The sequence below is a fragment of the Motacilla alba genome, chromosome 1, assembly GCF_015832195.1.
Source record: "Motacilla alba alba isolate MOTALB_02 chromosome 1, Motacilla_alba_V1.0_pri, whole genome shotgun sequence".
In the NCBI taxonomy this organism is placed as follows: domain Eukaryota; kingdom Metazoa; phylum Chordata; class Aves; order Passeriformes; family Motacillidae; genus Motacilla; species Motacilla alba.
In genome coordinates this window covers 99,956,460-99,976,670 of record NC_052016.1, presented here as the reverse complement: position 1 = coordinate 99,976,670, position 20,211 = coordinate 99,956,460, and the positions used below count along the sequence as shown (strand labels likewise).

Below are 20,211 nucleotides of genomic sequence, written 5' to 3'. Positions count from 1 at the left end.
CTCCTGCTCTCAGCTTTGCACCCAACACACAGCACATCTCAATCCTGAGGATAACCTGGTTTTCATAACGGACTCCAAAGGTTTCTCCTCATCATTACCAGGGTCGCAACAATTGCAATTGCCTCCTTCCCTGTGACATCTCTGCCCCTGGCCAACCTCTCAGTAGCCCCTTCTCTCCTCTGCTGCACTGCCAGCCAGCGTGATTACAATCCACGTGCCCGAGGTGTGTCAGTCTCCAGTCATCCTCTTTCTTCTCCAGTCACTGCTGCCCAGCTCTACTTACGAACCGGGGAGCCTCACAACTGCCATGGTTTGCCTCCTACATCACCCACGAGGGGCAAAGATGCCTGTGTGAGGACAGGCACACCAGAAAAGCAACACAGATCTTAAAACCACACTGAACTGAGTATAGCAGACTAAGAGCAAAAACAGCTGGCTAGAAAGAGAATTTAAAAAAAAAACTGCCCTTGTTTTTTGGGCTGGGAGGGAGGACTGCTGCTTAGTCCTTCTTGTCCTGCTTCTTAAACAGAACCTCTGAGTCCATCAGCCAACTACTGCTCACATAATCACAATCTTCTAAGGTACAGGAAGTGCACTTACCTTTCCCACAATATGTCTTCTCTAACAGGGTCACACACCAGCTGTCCTTTTATATAAGCATTTGCATCTCTAATAAATGAGGAGATTGCCTGAAGAAGGTTCTTTGCATCTTCCATGCTCTCCTCACTAAATTCTACTGCTAAGAAAAAAGAAATCAAGGCATTATGATGGAGAGAATGTTGTCTGTCATACATAGGAACAGTATTTGGAGACACAGGAGAAGTTTGTTATTATTTGTATAGCAAACTTCTGACAATTAATTGCCCATTTAATTAAAAGCTCCATTCTTCATGCACATCAGGTGGATTAAATCAATATAAAAGACAATCACTGCATATGACAAAGTATAATCTACTGGAACACCTATAGAACTGATTCAAAAAGTTGAATCTGGAAGTTTACTGAAGCAATCACTATTTAACTTTCATTTTTTTCCATTATTGAATCTCTCTGCAAAGTTATCAATCCAAAGCATTAGGATTTAATACACTTTCCAAGTGTTCTAGTGATGGCAACATGTACCTCTAATTTTGTGCCTATTCTAATTTAGGTAGACACAATCTGTATTTGGAGACGTCCAAAGAAGCCTAACCCTCACCAGTGACTCTGTTTAAAGGGCTGCTTCACCAACATCTAAAATCTAGATGAACCTAAAATTTGTGGTCTAGCTCCTGAACGATTCCCTCACAACATCAAAGCTAAACTGACCATATCACTTTGAGAAAGCTATTTTTAGAGAAAATACAAATTGCTTAAACTCATAAGGTCATGTCTAGGGTGGGATTCATCACACTCACACATGCCAAAGTCTCTTGTGGCCACTGGGAAGAAAGATAAAACCTCAAGGTAAATGATTCCTTGCATCCCCAGCTGAGCTCAGCTTTACAATGAGATGCGCCGCACAGGAACCCTACAGAGCTTCTCTTCCACCAGCCACAGTAACATTAGCCCCACCACTAACCAGGCATCCATGCACACAGACATCTCCACTGCATTCAGGGAAACCCTGCCTTTGGCAGGCAATTCCATCTGGGAGCTTCCAGAGTCCACTCCTGCTGGCAGGAGCTCAGCAGGCTCCTCTTGCCTTGCCTGCCCCCTGTGAAGTGCAGGTGTGCCAGACTAGCTCCCTGTCACTTCTACTGGGAGTTGCTATCAGTGAGAGGCTTTTTTTAATTTGTACACGAATGTCCAATTTTCTGTAGAAAAGCTTTTGGACCCCACATAAGAGAGCTCACCTGACCTCAGTGGAAGTCGTGTCCACCTCTAGGACAGGCCGAAGTTTGAACACATTCCTTCCCCCAGTCTCACAGAGCCATCCATAGCCAGAGCAGTATTGCTTCACTGCTGTACACCTGACCTCAGCAATAAGGTACAGCCAAACTACAGCTGCCAGCATATTCCTAATATCATCAGCACTGAGCATCACCCACAGCTTCCACAGAAATCCCACCTCTGGTCCTGCCTGTGGTGCATCCCAATGCTCTGCAGAATTACCTAGTGCTGCCCAGACAGACTCTTTAGAGCAGACAGTTTTACCAAGAGGACAGATGTAGGAGGGAAAAAGCAGCCAGATGTGAGACCTGATCTCATTTCCATTAGCCTAAATCCCAAGGAAGCCTAACTATTTAAATAGACTTTACACAGGATTTACCCCAGTGTAACAAAGGCATAAGTCTGGACTTGTATTTGTCAGATTTTTCACTTGTGTATAATTAAAAATCTGCATTACTGCCTCATTAAATCAAGCTTTACTCAGTTTTCAAAAAGACCAATGTACAAACCTCTATAACACAGTGAGACACTGAGAGTGATCACACATATACACTAGGATTACTCAATTGATTAACCTGCTTACAAGAATTCTGCAAGGAATAATTGATAATAGTTTATCCTGATGAAACCTACTTCAGTTCAAGCCATTCTTCATCCTCAGTTCAGGGCATACTCCTAAACCACTGCCTTTAGGCACTGCAAACCCTCAACACAGCACAGGCAAGCCTGGCCCTACAAACCTCCACTGGGCTCCCCGCTCCTCCCCTCCTTTGCCACCAACAGCATCACCAATGCATTATCAAATTACAATACATTTGTTTATTAGCACCAACAAGTAATTACACATCAGAGGGGTCAAAACACTGCAGTTCACTCAGGTTCACAAAATCACTGGAGCATTTCTGATGACCAGGAGAACATTCTGGAGACAGAACCCCATTGCATGTGGCAGGGCTCACATGCCCTGCATAAAGTGAAGGCACTGCTGATGAGATGCAAGAGGAAAAGTGCTGCCTCACAGTAGGGTTCCACAGGACTTCAGAGATGGCACCTCTCCTTTCAAGCTGCACCCAGCTAGCACACTGTGGGAGGGTCACCACGCTGCTGCCTGGGGTACCTAGGAACCATTTTCCCAACAGCCTCAGATGGGCCACAGGGTGGTGATTCAGGCCAAGAAGGGAACAGCCAGAGGCACCAGTCAAAGCAAAATGCCCAGATAATCACTACTGCCCCCAGAGCTCAGCTTCACCCTAAGCAGCTCTGCCCCACCACCAGAGAGGCAGATGAAGCAGAGGAACCTCATACTAAAATACATTATGGAAGGATGACCAAAGTCTCTTCTCTCTGACTTTTCTCCTCTTCCCCACAAGCAAGGCATGCAGCTTTATCCTCCCTCTGACAATGGTCATCACAGGAAGGGACTCCAATCCCAAGAAACACATGCACCTCCCTGCACACACCCCTTTCAACCCTTGCCCCTCCAAGGCTGGGCCAGTCTGGAGTCACATTTGTCTCTATTTGTGCCTGTTAGCACACACAGAGACACAGTGCTAGCCCAGACAACAAAAAAGGCCCATTCCAAGCCAAAGAAAACGGAGTATCAAGCATGAGCCACTCCCAACTGTCAGCAGCTGCCCTCATCCACATGCCTACAAAGATCTTTTCTACAGATTCAATCCAACGTTTGTGGTACCACCTGACCCCCAAACCTGGATTTTACAAAAGGCTTTCTTTGGCAGGTAGGAGTGGCATTTCCCATGGGTCCAGGCTATAAAAACCTTTTAAGAAACGAGAAGATGCTTGGGATCTCACGTCTAATAAAAATACAAGCAGACAGCAAGATGAGAAGGAGTGCAGTAAACTTATGTTTAGACCAAGTGAATAGCAGGGACACAAGCTGACAGGCAGCACAGTGAATACCTGGCTCAGCAGAGACCTGGCTCTTTACAAGCTAATAATGCACATGGCCTTGCAAGGTGGAGGTGGGAAGTGCAGACTTCTGAGTAACCCTCACCTGCCAACTGGCTTTTACTCTGATAGGACACCAGCATATCCTTTCATCAAAGCCACCCACATCGACACAGGTAGCAGTCTTTTTTTACCTCAGGGGGGTGTTTATCTTAGAAGTAATGCAAAAAGCACAGGCTCAAGTGCAGCCAGCTGACAGGGAGTAAAGAAAGCCTGCAGGTAGCTCTCCATTGCAGGGCTCCAGCGCCATTCCTTGTCCTGAGGCAAGGTTAGAAACTACCAGACATTTAGCCCTTGCTTACATGACAAACACATATATATGATAGTGGTAGCAGGTGTAAGTCTTTCCTCTTGTTTTAAACATATATTTGTTCACAACTCCCAAGTGCCCTCAGCCAGGGAGCCACCTAAGTGTACACAAGGTATTTCATCTCCAAAAAGAAGCTATCAGCCAAGCGTGCCACTGCCCTGCAGCATCACCCCAAAACAGCCAAGCATGCCACCAATCCACTGCATGCCTGAACAGGATGCTCCTCTGCAGCAGACCTTCAACTGGATGCACCCCTCTCTTTCTATGACAGTGGCAGGGAAGTTAATAACCACCTCTCTTTTTACTATCCCATGCTTTGAAATATTGCAATTACACAATTCCTGATGCCTTCAACTGTCCTAGGAGAGGCAGGATCCACCAGGAAGATCACGCGGGTGGCTCCTGCAAGGCAGTTAGCAGCATGAACAAGGAGAAAGACTTCTCAGTCCAATGACTGCACAACTATAAAGACTGGCAGCACACTGCACGCTGACAGGCACGAGCTGTGCCCCAGAGCCTTGGCCACACCAGCTCTTGCAGTCACACTGCTACAGGTGCTTTATCCAAGGCAGACTGGAACACCACAGCAGCTGCAGCCCCATGCTCCACCATTCCTTTGCCATGCCAGGACAGCCAACAAGTCAGGTGACCCAGCAGTGGTTAAGGAGCTACCATCTGCTTTTGGCAGGCCCCAATAAACTGGTAGGAACACAGACACAGGAAAACCTCTTCAGCTCAAAGTAGCGTCACCTGCTGGAAACACTATGGGGTACACAGGGAAGCTAACAAAATCACCCCACCAGCAGAGAGATGATCTGCCAGGCTAAGGCGTTCATTAGGTTATCATGTGCTGGTCTAACTCCACCACAGAACTGCCTGAACACTCAGGAACTCCACAGGAAAAAAATGGTAACACAGCAGGGAGATAAAAAATTATTAGCCAGCCCTCATCATACCCTCTACAGGAATATAAGCCACAGCTCCATCTAGATACATCTCCAAAAACAGCTGATCGTGACTGCAACACAAGTAACTACAACAGATGCAAATGAGAGACAGAGATAATTCATTAATTAAAGGTGCAATTAACTACGAGTCACAACTGCAGCTCAAGAAGGTATTTAAATGAATGGTTACGTACTGTGCTCAGTAAATTACCTGAATGTTAGCCAAAGAGCAGCCCCACAGAGCACCACCAGAACCTTTCCACCCACTGCGTTCCGGGAGCCGCGGGGCCCCGCGCGGGGAGCTCGCTCCACGGCCAGCTGGGAAAGGTGTGGGGAAAGCCATGCACGCCTCAGCAGGGAAGGGGCTGCTCCTTACCTGAGCTGTATCTGCCACGCAAACAAAACATTCGGAATTGATCTGACGAGCATTTCTTCAGGAAATCCTAAACTCCATGCACAAAAAGACAGCTTTAGCATGGTATCAATTTCTTCAAGAGCTCTTCCACCCCCTTGCTTTTCAAACTAAGATGACAAATAATTCATTTTGCAATTCAAGACAGGCGTAAAATCTTTAAACTCTAATACTGCTTTAAAACCTAAACTAAATAAAATTCAATTCCATACAAGATAGATGTGCATATATGTATACAAGTTAGAAATATACACACAATGTCCAATATAAGACAGTGAAAATTACTTTGCAAGTACAATCAAACATACACTGTAAAAACACCTTTGCAAAGAAAACCAAAATGAAATTATCAATCTAAGATTGGGATACAATCTTACACAGAGGAAAACTCCCGAGTTTTGCAAACTTAAAAAAAAAAATAGATTTCTTGAAAAAGAAAATAAGTGTACTTTTTCTGCAGGACTAGAACATGAAGAAACACAGGGAGTGAACAAAGATAAATCCTAGCAATATAAAAAGAGTTCTCTGTGTTAATTATGAAGCCTAATAAACTCCACTCTAATATTTATCTAGCTTTATAAATAATTTAGTCCAGTAAATAGTAAACTACTAGTATTACTACTAGTACAATTAATTCATATTAATAGTATAGTGAACTATTTAAATGTTTGGAAGGTACACTAATAAACCATTCAATCACTTCCAACTCTGATCTCAGCAAGGCTGGACACTGTGGTAGATTGACTGTGACAATTGCACTTCTGCTGCTTTTTTTTTTTTTTTGCTTTTTTTTTAATTTGCAATTTATTTTTTTTTAATTTGCAAACTGGTGAGGATCCCTGAAGTGCCACAAAAATCAAAATAATAAGAAGACAGTACAAGTGAGAAAATATGGAAAGTATTATTTGGTTAAATCTCACATTTTGAAATAGTCTTCTGGTACAAGACTAAACCAGCCTGAACAGCAGAAAAGCATCAGCAGTGTGCTGTCTCTCAAGTGAAAATAGAAATAATTGAGGCAATCACAATCAAGAAAAAGTGATACTAATTGTTTTGGTGGGTGTTTGTTTGTTTGTTGTGGGTTTTTAAAATAAACTGGATTTAATGAGTCTAGCCCATATGCCCAGCAGCTTTACACTACTATACAGAGGTAGAACAAGATGAGTACAGTACAGAAACAAATTCAAATTTGGGAAAGGACCATCCAAACTAGAAAAAACAATTCTGCATTTCCTTTTAAACAGAGAACAGATGAAGAATCACAGCTCTTTGAAAGCAGCTCGCTTTGCCCTATGTTATCACAATCTCTTTGATTTTCGGGGTCAGAATTAAATTTTTTTAATTAATTAATTTTAAATTATTTTTTTAATTAGCTATTAAAAAAAGGAAAGAAAAAACTGGAGTAGGGTACAAGGGGAGGAAAACAGGGCAGCTAGATGCAGAGGATGCTGGGCTGCTGTGCCCAGATGACAGCCTGGGATGCAGGTGGCAACTGGCTGGACCAAGGGAAGATCCTGGATAGATCTCCCCTCTTTTGTCACAGGCATAAAACATTCCATGTAGGGCTTAACTTTCAAAGTATAAGGCAGCTGTACAGGAAAAAAATCGTTTCACTGGATTGAATATCACTTCTCAGGAAAGATTAATACCTTTTACCCATGTATAAGGGCAGACATGAAAAGCAGACACCTACAAGAAAAGAGAGACAGGCCAGAAATATTTGTTTCCTCAACACAAGCTGTGCCATCACGGGGGACACGGAGAGGAACATTTTTACATGCTGCTTTTAACTCCACACACTACATTTGTGGTCATTTCTCCATCCTGTCCATAGCATCTGCTGAGACATGAGATTTCTGTGAAAATTGTGAGCTCCAGGGAAACAGGGCTTAACTGTACCCAGACAGCATCAGAAGACTTAGGAATAAAGCAGCTCATATTGACCTTCTTTTTAAAGGGACTTTAATTAATTTTTCCAAGAGGGCAAAGGGGAACATATATGCCAAAGCAGTTTCCCAAGCTTTGTCTAAAGGAAGGAAATCAACCTATTCCAGCAGCAGGCTTCAGCCATCATGGGAGCCACCCCAGCACCACGCACAGCTGCAGCACACACAGCTGGCAGAGAAACCCTGCTCTGGGCCACACCGAAGACCTGGGGACACAGTGAAATGTGACATAGTCATGTGGCTCATGGGTATCAAAAGGCAAAGCTTCTGTGCATCAGCAAGGTCACCATACAAAAATAAAGGGTAATGGGAGAGACTGCTGCAATAGTGTGGTTCAGGACACCCAGCAGCTTCCTGACAAAACACTGACACTATGTCCCCTTTCACCTAAAGAAGGACTAGGAAAAACATCCATTCTTTTCCAAGTCCATGCTTTTTCAAAGCATTATTAAGAATAGGCTGATGAGAACGCATCAGTACAGAACAGAATCATTCAGGTTGGAAAAGACCCCTGTCAAGTCCAACCACAAATGTACAGTGCAGGATTCTGGTACTGGGCACAAACTCTGCTCCTACTCTCAGCTCAGCAAGATCCATCATTATAAGCAAACCACCACTCTGAGCAGGTATCCTACCTCCAGATCCACAACAGCAGATACATCAGTACTAGAGAAACACTGCAGCACAAGCACACACTCCAAAGCTTTCTCAAAAGAGGGTTGTGATTAATATTTAATTATAACAAACGTACAAAATTGCTTCAATTCAAACAAAGAAATTACCTTAATCGTTATGTAGTTTTTTAATGACTTTGACATTTTTTCTTGACTTCCTTTGACATGCAAGTGCCCTATAGTAAAAAAAAAAAGGAATTAATCAGGATAAATAAGTATGCTTCTGAATAGGGAGCAAATGAGAAAGACTGCACTGAGACACTGTAAATGTTGGAGGCAGCATATGCTATGATGGATACATGCCAAACATTTCAATATAATGGATAACATTTTTCAAGAGCTTTGCCTACAGTCCTGCACACATCTCCATCCTTAAAACTTCCACTGGGTGAATTTGAAAGTATCAACATTTAAAACATTAAAAAAACCAAAAAACAAACCCACCACTGCCATGAGTCTCCCTGCTCAGAATTGACAATAAACTGATAAAAACAAGCAAACAAATAGTTTCAGTCTTCACAACTACCTTACCTGTAACTCTTGACTTCTCAGAAATAATTTAGAAAATATTTTCCAGTGATCTAGCATTAAAAAATCCCTAAAACTCTATCATCTGTACTTATTACTTGCTGATGGCTGTCAACATTATTTTTTTACTGCAAAGTTTTATAGCACTAGTTCAAAATATCTTAAATGCAAAATGAATTTTCTACAGATTCTCAACTTCTCCAGACTTGTGAGACTGAGAAGAAGCTCAGTGAGGGAGGGATGCAGCTACAATACCCAATTTGAATTCATTTTAAAGTGTGATCTTTGAGCACTGCTAGAACATTCAATAGTCACATAGATCACTGCTTTGCAGGGCTGTAGCACAGGAAAAAGATAGTAACACTGCGTTTAAGAGAGTATGAAGAGCTTGGCTTTTGGACTGAAAGCTCTGTCGAAGAAAGACAGGAGAGGTATAGCCTGAGGTTGCCTGCTTCCAGGTCTCATCCATGTGAGCCACAGCAGCACCACTGATGGAAAACACCAATTATTCACAGCACCAGAGAGATGGCAATCATGCTGCCACTGAAAGACTACTCAGCATAATTTCAGAAATGTTGTTAAAAGCCTTAACAGGCTTCTCCTAATGAAACAGTAACTCTGTAAGTCACCAACCACCCACAACTAACATGAGAATTTAAGCACTTCTGTGAACTGCAGCATCTAGCACTTAATCATACTTTGAGGCAGATTTTTAAGCATAAATTGCTCTTGCTCTGTAATACCCTACCAGTACTGCATTCTTTCACATTTGGCAGCCCAGTGCTACCAATGCCTCAGAGTGCAAGGACAGCAGTGCTCCTGCTTTTATGAGTGGTGACAGAAGTGGCATTTCTTGCTCAGCAACCCATGCAACTGTCTGCATTTTGAGCTACTCGCTGCACAGAGCTGCTTTGCAGCCTTGCCTGAAACCCTCTTGCTTCCACAAGTAGATAAAACCCCCATTACACTCATCTGGATATGAAAACAACAAGCTCAGGCCTGATAAGTGGACCTGAAAAGCTCATTATTTCACTCCTCAGCTATTTCTGATAGTGATTCAAAGCAACAGGAACTCACCATGAGAGGGCTACATCCAGCCCTACCCTGACCACAACGAAATTTAATTTTGCACAACATATTCTATGGAGAGTAGGAATGAATCAAAAAAATCTATGGATGCAGAACCAGCTACAGCAGCTACCCACGATAAAAAATCTTGCTTCCGCTGTGTGTCCTGTCTGCTAGCAGGTGAGGCCACTTTCACCACAGCATCACTAAACCTGGGACACTCAATAAGCATATTCAGGCTGTGAGACACAGCTGGACACCTGCAGCTCTTGGGACTCAAGTAAAACCCACAGCCAAAATTCTCCTGGGAGAAGGGGAAGAGCCTGGCTAAGATTACTTTCTCTCTTCTCTCTTTGCCTAAATACTGACTTAATTAACTTCAGGCAGACAAGCTTAAAATAACTGGACTGTGTTTTCCCAAAAAGATACCAGTAACATCTGAATTTGAATTAATATTCCTCTTCCAAGAGTTTCAGTACTTAGAACGATTTCATTCAAGAACACAAAATACAAGGATTTTCATAACTTTGGTTTGGCGCTCTTCCCAGAGTACAAGTAGTCTAAAAATAAAGTCCTTATAAGATTTATCCCCAGTGCAGGGATTTTCTTCCTCTAATGGGGACTGCTCCTCCAATTCTGAGCTGCTAAAATTCTGAAGTCTGTTAGCAGAATAAATTGTTTCTGAAGCTGATTCATTTGCCCTAAATAATTCACACCATCATCCTCCAGCAAGACTTTCTGACTTAATGAATGTAATCTGTCAGCTCCTGGAGAACTTCAGTGTAAAAACTGCCCTTGGAACGAAGTTCTCCCTTTTTTTTTTTTTTTTTTTTAATTGACTCTTCTTTATTTAGCTGGTATCAAAAAATATTTCCCCTACAGATTTCAAGTTTGAAAAGCCAGATTCACTGGTTTGTCAACAGAAGGCTCCCCTTGGCAGTAACCAGTGCATCTCAATGAAAGTGCAGAGGATTCCAGAGTGCCTCGGGAACAAAGCACACCCTGGAGGATGCACCAGCCTCTGGACAGCTGCTATTGATTTACAACAGGCTCTACACTGGGAACTGAAACTAGAATTCAATATTCATCCCATACAGTACAAATATATAAAAAATGAAAGCTCGTGTAATTCCCAGAGTGCACCACAGGCTTAACTCTGCAGCTCTTCTATTCAGAGAAGCGGCTTCAAGAGTTCATAGAGACATCCTGCCCAAAATACTAATCAGCAAAAGAGAGGCTGCAGACTTGAATCTGACTTTCTATTGACTTCAGCTGTCGATCCACAACCACCACATCTGCAACAGGAGGAACAAATGCCAAAGTTTCCATCAATGGGGACAGCACTAGAGCCATCAGTCATGTAGTTCAAAGCACTGTACAGCACAAACTTCACTGAATGAAGACTTTTATGCAGAGGGAGCAAGGAGCAGTTCTACATAATGCCAGGCAGTGTAACGTGTTCTCACAGCATGAAATGTTAAACTTAAAAAACCCAAACTATTGTATTTGCACAGGCCTTTCAAGTGATCAATATTTTACTTACCAGAATGCAGAAAGTAATTCCCCCACTGCTCACACTGATGATACACCTCACACTGTGCAATTTCATTTTCATGATGAGGAAATGCAAGATCTATTCCACCGGTATGGATGTCCAGCTGCTTTCCAAACACTGCACTGTAACAATATTTTCCTGATCAGTAAGTAGAACAACACAAAGGCGTTTTGTAAAAAGAAATGCAGATAAAAATAAGATGAAACAACATATATTTAAGTGTACAACTTAGCAACTGCAGTTTTAAAACAAGATTTTACACATATCTTGGATACCAAAACTGCAGCAGAACTTGTATGGACAGGACCCCAATCTGTTCACAATTACTTCTCCTTAGTAGAAGCAATTACTTTTCTACCTTAAAGGACAGCAAGCAGCATGTCTCCTTTCCTTGTTCTGCTATAGTTTCAGTATCAGACAGGTGCCTTTATGTGCAAGCCTAACAACTTATTTCTATAAATTTGGTATTACTCTTCCTTATCTTGTACCTTTTCTGTAAGAATTCAAACAATCGTGTGTGCAGTCAGGTAAAGCTGGGCAGGTTAGCAACTTTATTTGGCCTGTTAAACAAAGCTGACACTTACAGCCTCATAGGGATGTGAGTCAACCTTACCTGCTCAGAAACCAGGAGTGCTCAAGCAGGGAAAGAAGCAAGGCCTACAGACAAACACACAGGCCTCTCATATGTCACCTTAACAAGGTGCTCCTGGTAGCTGGCTAAACATTAATGCTTTGGTCCCTTTTTGAGACAAAACACCCTGCTAACACTGTGCCACATGATGGCTTTGCAGAAGCTGTTTGGGCACAGGATGAAAGGACAAGGAGGAGAAGAGAGGAGGGAAGAAAGAGCAGCTGTCACCATCTCCCAGGTTCATCCTTCTCTGCTCCTGCCTGCTTCAAAACCAGCTAAAGCACAAATCTTCCCAGGACTGACCCTCACCTTCCCTTATGCCACCTACAGAAGAGCACTTGCTGTTTCCCCCAACAAAACCATTAAGAGCTGGAGAGAGGTTACAGATGGATCTGCCAAATGCACAGGGACAGGAGAAGCTGCCCACCTCACCATAAGGGAAAATGAGTAGAGAAGACCAGACCTGAGGGGGACAAAGCAGGGGATTCCCTCCTCCAGGGCTACTCTAGAGACCAGAGACTCCTCATTCACAGACTTATCAAAATTAATTCACCTAACATAGTTAAAGTGCTTTGAGATACTTGGCAAATGAGACAGCTAAGTAAGTATTGCTTAAAAATGGGCCTTCAGCAGCTGACTGGGACAGCAAATTGTTTTAAGTCACTTACCAAAGCTCTCCATTTTTCACAGTCCAAGATTACTACAATCATGCTCTCCGTGGGTCTTTTATTTATATGGCAGGAGCCTCATCCAGCCTCAGTAAAACACATTTTTACAGAGAGAAATGCAGACTATAAACAGCACTGCATTAGCAGACAAGCCATGTTGTAACTGGCATTTCTTATCTGTGCACTTCTGTCAGAGGTTGTACATCAAACACAGCATGATTTTGTGCACTCTGATTGCTTTAAGAGCTGCCTCACTACACTGAAACTATTTACAGACAGAAAATCACCCTTATAAACAATTTTCACAAGCAGGTGGAAAAGACTAACAATCCCAGGTGCACCAGAAAAGCATATGAAAGAAAAACCTAAAGAAGCTGGTTCCACTTCCTTTCAGCTTCAGCTGAAAATTTAGGCTGAACAAGGTCAGATGTAAACTATTTCTTATTAGCTTCCAAAAAAAGATTTGAGACTAATGCAAAACTAAGTACACTATCAATCTTCCAGGAGAGAAGACTTTTTCTCCTGTGGTGAAAATAAAACTTTAAATTAAGAGCAAATTACATCAAACCAACTGCAAGCAAAACACTACTCAACAAGAATGCTGAATAACACTTAGATTATTAGCATGAACATCCACAGCTGCTGTTAAGATAAGGCCAGCAAGATCTCATAGATCAAGTTGTAATCAATCCCACACCCTGTCCTCCTGACACCTACACTCTGAACTGGGTCTGATGGAAACTCCTAGAAGTGGAAGGGAAGCAAATGGAAGAGGTACTGTAACTTTCCCCACACCTTTGGTACTCAGCTCAAGTTAAAAGACTGCTGATTGACTGTGTGATCCCGTGTGCCATATTTTAAGCACCAAGTCTGACTCTAGAGAAGGTGCCAAAACATAGACAGCTGTGACAGTAAGGTGAAGCAGAGTTTATCTGGGCCACATGTGACACCCCAAGTTAATGGTCACATTAAAACCAGTGCTACCTACTGATCAGAATACACTTTCAATACTGCTGCTACCATTATATTGTGACTGAAAACAAAAAATAGCATTAGATTTATCAAAATCCAAGATATTCTGACCTTGATATTGTGGAACATTCAATGTGCCATCCAGGTCGTCCTTTTCCCCAGGGAGAATTCCAAGATAGCTCTTGAGGCTTGGCAGCCTTCCACAGGGCAAAATCTTTACCATGTCGTTTATCAGAATCAACTGGCAAGAATAAGTGATTTGTTAATGGGATATGTCTCAAAGGAAAAAAATGACCAAATGAAAGCAAGAGGAAATGTGTATTTAGTGAACTACTCGGATTTTAATCCCCTTCAATCAACTTCTTTTCACTACAACTTCCCTCTCTTCCCCCTCACACAGGGGAAAATTGAAATATTGAAATATTGGAATATTGGAATAGATTTTGCCAAGCTACAAAGATGGAGTCAAGATTCCTTAATATATCCTATCCTATCAAGGCCTTTTATCCTTCCCCAGTTTGCCTTATTTTTCATTCATTTAGTCACATATCAGCCAGTTTCCCCAGGACAAATTGACTGCAGTACAGCAGAAAAGGTAGTAAAACCAAACCAAAACACACAAACAAACAAACATAAACCCCACGATTTTTTCTCTGGGACACAATTACTTTGTGTTTTAGATTTTTCCTTTTTTTGGTGTAAAATAAAGTGCACAGAGGTAAGAATCAAAACTATGCTTGGACAGTAGCAATTTTTCACTACCATTTTCACCAACAGGTTCTCTACAAAGGTTTCTTCACACCTATATTTGTTCTTTCCTTCACTACATTGCCAAGGATGCAGTCCTTATGCAGTCCTTTTTGTTACAATACTGCAGGACTGTTCATCTCTGCTGACCCCTAACCTCCAGTCAAATACCAGCAACCCCTGGCAGGAGCCACAGAACAGGGCTCTGGACTCTGGACTTTCTGACGAGTACATGACCTCACTTTTAGAATCATACAACTCAATATTCCTAAGGACCAAAGATACAGAAATATAACCCTACTTTTATCCACTGAATCTTCACCTGGGCTCTTTCACTAGATTGCCAAGTTCTGAGTGACCAGTATCTGCTGACTTTAACCCTCTTCTGCCCTTTTTTTGAGTACACCGCTACAAAAGAGTAGCAACTTCTTCAACTTCTCAATTGTAAGCAAACCAAGAGTCCAAATCTTTAGAAGTAAGAATGCACTTAGTTGTGACTACAGGGGAAGCAGGGTAAAACACGTAATCAGTCACAGCTGAGGCTGGAAAGCACATCTGGGGACAGTCTAATCCAACCCCCTGCTCAGAGCAGGAGCAGCTGCAGCAGGCTGCCCAGGATGGTGTCCAGTTAGGCTTTGACTGAGGATGGAGACTCCACAGCCTCTCTGAGCAATACGGTTTTTGTTAACCATCCTCAGGGTAAAAAGGGTTTTTCTTAGCTTTCAATGAAGTTTCCCATGTTTCAAGGTGTGATCAGCACCTCTTGTCCCATCACCAAGCACCACAGAGAAAAGCCTGGCCCCATCTGCTCCACTCCATCAGTGTGAGTACACATGGGTAGGATTCCCCCGAGCCTTCTCTTCTCTAGGCTGAGTGGTCCAGCTCTGTCTGCTTTTCCTCGTATGAAAGATGCTCCAGTATCTCCATCATAATTGTGGCCCTTTGCTGGCCTTTCTCCACGGCTGTTCTGGGGAGTCCTGCACCAGACCTGCACTCCAGGCATGCGTCACCAGTACTGAGCAGAGAAGGATCACCTCCACTGGCAACACTCCTCCCTGTGCAGCCCAGGAGGCTGCTGCTCTCAGCAGTCTGTAATTACCTCTAAATAACTGTTGACAAGACGCATTCCCTCTGTAAGCTGTAACGCTGAAACAACTCCAGAGCTATGAGAAGTTCTGGCTGCACCTGAGCAGCAGCCCCCGAGGCATCTTCAGCAATTACAAACAGATTTTTTTTTAAATTATTAAATACTGAACTTTAGTTTGCAAAAGGATGCAGAAGACCTGAATCAAATTCTCTGATGCAGAGACCTGATCAGATCCTTACTTACAGAGGTTCAGCAATCCTGCAAAGCAAGAATTGGAGCAAAATCCCCACAGCTCAGGGTACAGGCCTGCTCTAGCACAGCCTATGAAGAGATTGCTCAGCCTCACACAAAGAGGCTGCTTAGCCCAGTGACAAGTAATGAAGGAAGCAACTCATCCAGTTAACTTCAGAGCAGTGCAACTGCCCCAACAAGAACATGGTAGGTGAATTTTCCTTGTGTTTTCCCTTGAGAACCTCACTGCTGGCTACTGCAACAGCAAGAACACCACCTCACTGTGAAGTTTCTATGCACCACTGCCAAGTATTTAATTAAAATTGCTTAAGAATCCTAATTGTTCTAAGGTACCAGAACAAAGGTATAGAGGGAAGGACGAAAGGCAGAAGAAAAACCAAGTTCCCTCCTGCACTGGCAACAGTGAGTGCCTCAAAAAAGAACTACGAAAGCACTGTAATCCTAATGAACCAGAAACTCAACTATAGGCAATAGGTTAGAAAACTGTTTCAGACTGTTGAATGAAAGTTTGCACATAGATACAAAATACATTCAAACATTGCATTAACACAAACAAGCTCATGCCACAAACTTACCTGCTTCATCTTGGGTATCAGGGTTAATAGCAGTAAACACTCCGTATCTTTTTCCCCAGGACTTAACATCAAAATAAACATTGCCTAATACAAAAGAAATGTTTAGTTGCATAGCAAAGATGGGGCACATTGATGAGAACTTGATAACATTTCATTGAAAGCAAAACAAAGTGCTCTTCCACTTCCATTTGAAATTCCGATTTAGAAATTCGGAAATATTGCAAAAGTAGTACCAGATGTTTCCACATTATCCAGTTTTCCAGTAATCTATGTGCACAGGCTCATTCTGCTCATAGCATAACTTTGAATTCTGGGGATCTCCCAGGTTCTTACTTGCCCATGCACAGTCAGCAATCCCCTCCCCTACTGCAGCTCAAGCTACACCTAGTCCAGTTACAACGCACTTGAATTCTTCCCCAACCACCAGCTCAGCTAAAAAAAGAAATCCACACATTTTGCTTTGTCGACGTTTCTTTTACAACACATAGGAGACACACAGCTCCTCTTCAGAGGTTCCACCAGCTTTCTTGTTCAAACCAGGCCAGGATTTCCCCAAGGAGTTTAGACAGCACTTTATTACAGTAAACAATTATAATAAATAATGAGCTACATTTAACTTAGAAATTGAGTAATAGTTGTTCTGCCCACTCACATAATCACAAACAATTCACTCACACCTTGTTAAGCAACAGAAGGAAAGCCTGGCACAATGTATCTCATCTGATTCCAAAGCAGGATTACTAAGAGCAGTGACTTCCTATACATGTGCTGAACAAGGAGCTACCTTGCTCGAAGTCTTACCTTGAGAGGTTGCATAAGCTTGTCCACTGGAAATTATTGTTTTTATAAAGGAAATTATTTGAGGAATATTGTCAGTCACCCTCATATACACCGTAGGAGGAAGGACCTTAAATAAAAAGAGCGACATCGCATTAACACAATGCCGAGGAGTTCCTTCATTCTAAGAAACTAAAAAGAATATTCTCCTCAACTGTATCTTTAAAAAAAAGTTGCAAGTATCATAAAAAATTCATAAGCAGTATTAAAGATAATACACACACAGAAAAAATATTTGAGGGTGACAAAGAAAAACCCAGATTTTCCCAGTGGCTCGCTCTCTGCTTCTGACAGGGAGACAAGAAGCAAAGTCACTTGAAATCAATGAAAGAAGATTTTGTGCTTCCTGTGCTTTCAATCAGGCTGTTTCTGCATTACAGTAACATCTGTGAATCAAGGATCTGCTGAATACGAAAAAAACTGTTCCAAAGTTTCATTTGTTCATTCCAAAGCTCAGGATTGCTTCTCCCCACATCTCCTTACTCAAAAGGTGTGCAGTATCATTCCAGAAGAATTAAGAAGTAAATCAGCATTCAATATCCAAGTAACAAATTTATTTTTTCAGATCAAACTCTCAAAACCAGATTCCTTACCAAAATAATTGCTTAGAAATACTCTTAAATTTAGGATCTTGAGCATGTGTACCTTTAAGGCAGCCATATCTTGTTTAAAGTCTTCTTCATAAATACGAGCAAGAGCTACTGGCGATATATTCATCTGAAAAAAAGAGAAGCAGATTAGCAAATCGTAAGTCAGAGTAATGATATAAAATATGGCAATCTTTTCTCAGACAGCTAATAGCTAATTGGAAGACTTGGAGAACCCCCAAGGTAAAGAGTCAGAAAGGCTTATTAATCTAACATTGACAAGGAGGAGATGTAAGTTATAAATAACTTAGAGGTAGTATTTCAATTTCCAAAATATTAATATATCTCTTTTAAGAGAAAGCAACCAAAGACTAAAATAATAAACTCCTTCCCTCTCTTATTATTTTCCTTTTGAGAGGGTCTTTCATTTCCAGTGACAAAATGTATTACCACACACAGGACATAAAAACCATTCAACTTACTGGCAGGAAGCACCAATACCACCTACGTGTCAGAAAGACAGATCAGAGACTTGCAGGATGAGACAAGATATTAATTTTCAGTGATTAAGAAAAATAAGCTATTTCAGCAGCTCATGGGTACTCATAGATCTCAATATTGAAAGCCAGTTCCACGCTTTGCCAAGGCCAGCATTTCTCATGCACTTTCTCTACATTTCTCATTCATGGGGTATGAACAGGTTCCTCTTGCAGAGGGGATGAGAAAATGCAATCCAAAAGTAAAGATACTTGCACATGGTAAGGTACTTGTTCTCAAATACTCAGAAGAGGCCAGGGATTTAAAGATGCATGACAGCAAAACCTGCCCTAGTAAGCAACAGCATGGTATCAAAGTGTTTCAAATGCATGCTTTTACATCTTCTCTGAGAACAAACTACTGGGGAGAAGACAAGAGCCTCTCCATCTTTCAGGTAACTAATCATTAACAATATCAATGCCATTTCATCACTTCAATTCATTACTGGAGCATCTCTATGGGTTCCAGTTTCAAGAGAGCAGGTGGCTCTCAAACAACTGTTTGTACAAACTCCTGGACAAAGTAGGGGTTCTGGTGAAGACAATTCAGATGTTCATGCAGCAATGAAATGAGAGCAATACTCAGCACCAAAAATCAAAGACTGCTTCTGCCTACAGACCCGTGACTGGATTCATCTTCTTAGATAGCCCAGCTACTTCTTTGATCAAGAAAGAAACAAAGGTGCCTACCAAAAGCAGATGGAGAATTTCCTCCCATCCAGATGGATGTTCAACACACAAAGAGACTCATGCCACTCTCAAAGGACCACTGATGGCATGCAGCACAGTCATCATGAACTAGTACCCAACTTTGAGGTTTCCCCCAGATGAACCCCACCAGGGATGATGAACAAGCTTAGACATGTTGATTCTACCACTGTAATGCTTCAGGTGCACAGGTTCCAACAACAAAAGCAGGCTACTGAGGTAAAGGCCTTGGCCATCCAAAAAAAAATGGTTGAGCAAACACTTCAAAAGGTCACAAAAAAAAAAAAAACCCCAAGAAAATATGACTTCATAGAACCAAAGAATGTAGTAAAGCAACACATCTTTCAAGAACATGTCATTCCCCCCTCCTCAAACACAAAATCTCTAAGATGTTCTGACAGTAAGGAAAAATTTTAAAATGCAAACATGAATTTAATATGCCTGAACTTTGCGGGGGGGGGGGGGGGTGTCTTCATTTTAGAATTATTTACTGTCTTAGAAAACTGCAAGTAAATGGACTGAGGGAACAGACATATTTCTACATGAGTGATGTACTAGTATTCATTTGAATGCAAGGGCCTATATTTAATTGCAAAAGTAACTGTTTACTTAAAGACAAGTAAAAGGAACAGCTGTCAAATTCTCTGGCTCCAAGAAACTATCTTAAAGCTTGCAACTGCAATTCAATCCAACACATTCACTTATGATCCCAAAGACTGAGTTATAGATTCTAAAATCAAATGAAACAAAAGGACTCAAAATGCAGAATAAAAACACAGAATACACTCTCAGTGCTTTGGGGTTCAAGAAGTGTTTTTAAAACCATTAAAAAAAAAAGAATTTAAATAATCATCTACCAAGCTAATCTGGTAAAAAAGGTCATATTAAAATTCAGCTGAGAACCACTTACAGCCCTAGTCTTATCAAGACTTACCCATACACACAATGTTAACTTTCCTGTGGGTGACAAATTCAACCAGGCCTGGTGAAGCTTTCCAATGTGCTGACATTGCAGCTAGATGGTGCTCGGCACCTTCCAGGAACTGCCCTCCGCCCCACGTGGCAGTGCTGTATGTACGGCACACAACACTTCTCCAGAACTCACTCAGAACCCTTCTGGCTGCTAAGTTTTGGGATAATTTCACTGGGCTGAGGATTCACGCAGGGCTTTTGCTCCCTTCTAGCCTCTTGCGCAGGGGGAGAGGGCAGGAGAATCCCAGCTGTGGGTGCTGTAAGGTGGCTTCCTCTCTGCCTCCCCCCATCACACAGCTCTGTACCCATTTACCCCACAGTTCTTGACACTCAGCCCTCCTCACTCCCAGACCCATTAC

The 20,211-nt window shown here is 42.1% G+C and overlaps 1 protein-coding gene across 4 annotated transcripts in view; it reads right to left on the bottom strand.

Annotated features, from left to right (window-relative positions):
• CARS2 (cysteinyl-tRNA synthetase 2, mitochondrial) overlaps positions 1-20,211 on the bottom strand; it is a 43,210-nt gene that overhangs the window by 9,997 nt on the left and 13,002 nt on the right. For 3 of the 4 annotated variants that reach the window (XM_038133311.1, XM_038133226.1, XM_038133058.1), the window contains 8 exons: positions 17,695-17,766; positions 17,014-17,119; positions 16,213-16,296; positions 13,663-13,792; positions 11,269-11,402; positions 8,238-8,305; positions 5,474-5,540; positions 601-739 (listed from right to left, as the gene is read on the bottom strand). In XM_038133311.1, the coding sequence (XP_037989239.1) occupies positions 601-739; positions 5,474-5,540; positions 8,238-8,305; positions 11,269-11,402; positions 13,663-13,792; positions 16,213-16,296; positions 17,014-17,119; positions 17,695-17,766 (800 nt within the window). The remainder of the gene's footprint in view (positions 1-600; positions 740-5,473; positions 5,541-8,237; positions 8,306-11,268; positions 11,403-13,662; positions 13,793-16,212; positions 16,297-17,013; positions 17,120-17,694; positions 17,767-20,211) is intronic. The other variant, XM_038133145.1, reaches the window with a different exon arrangement.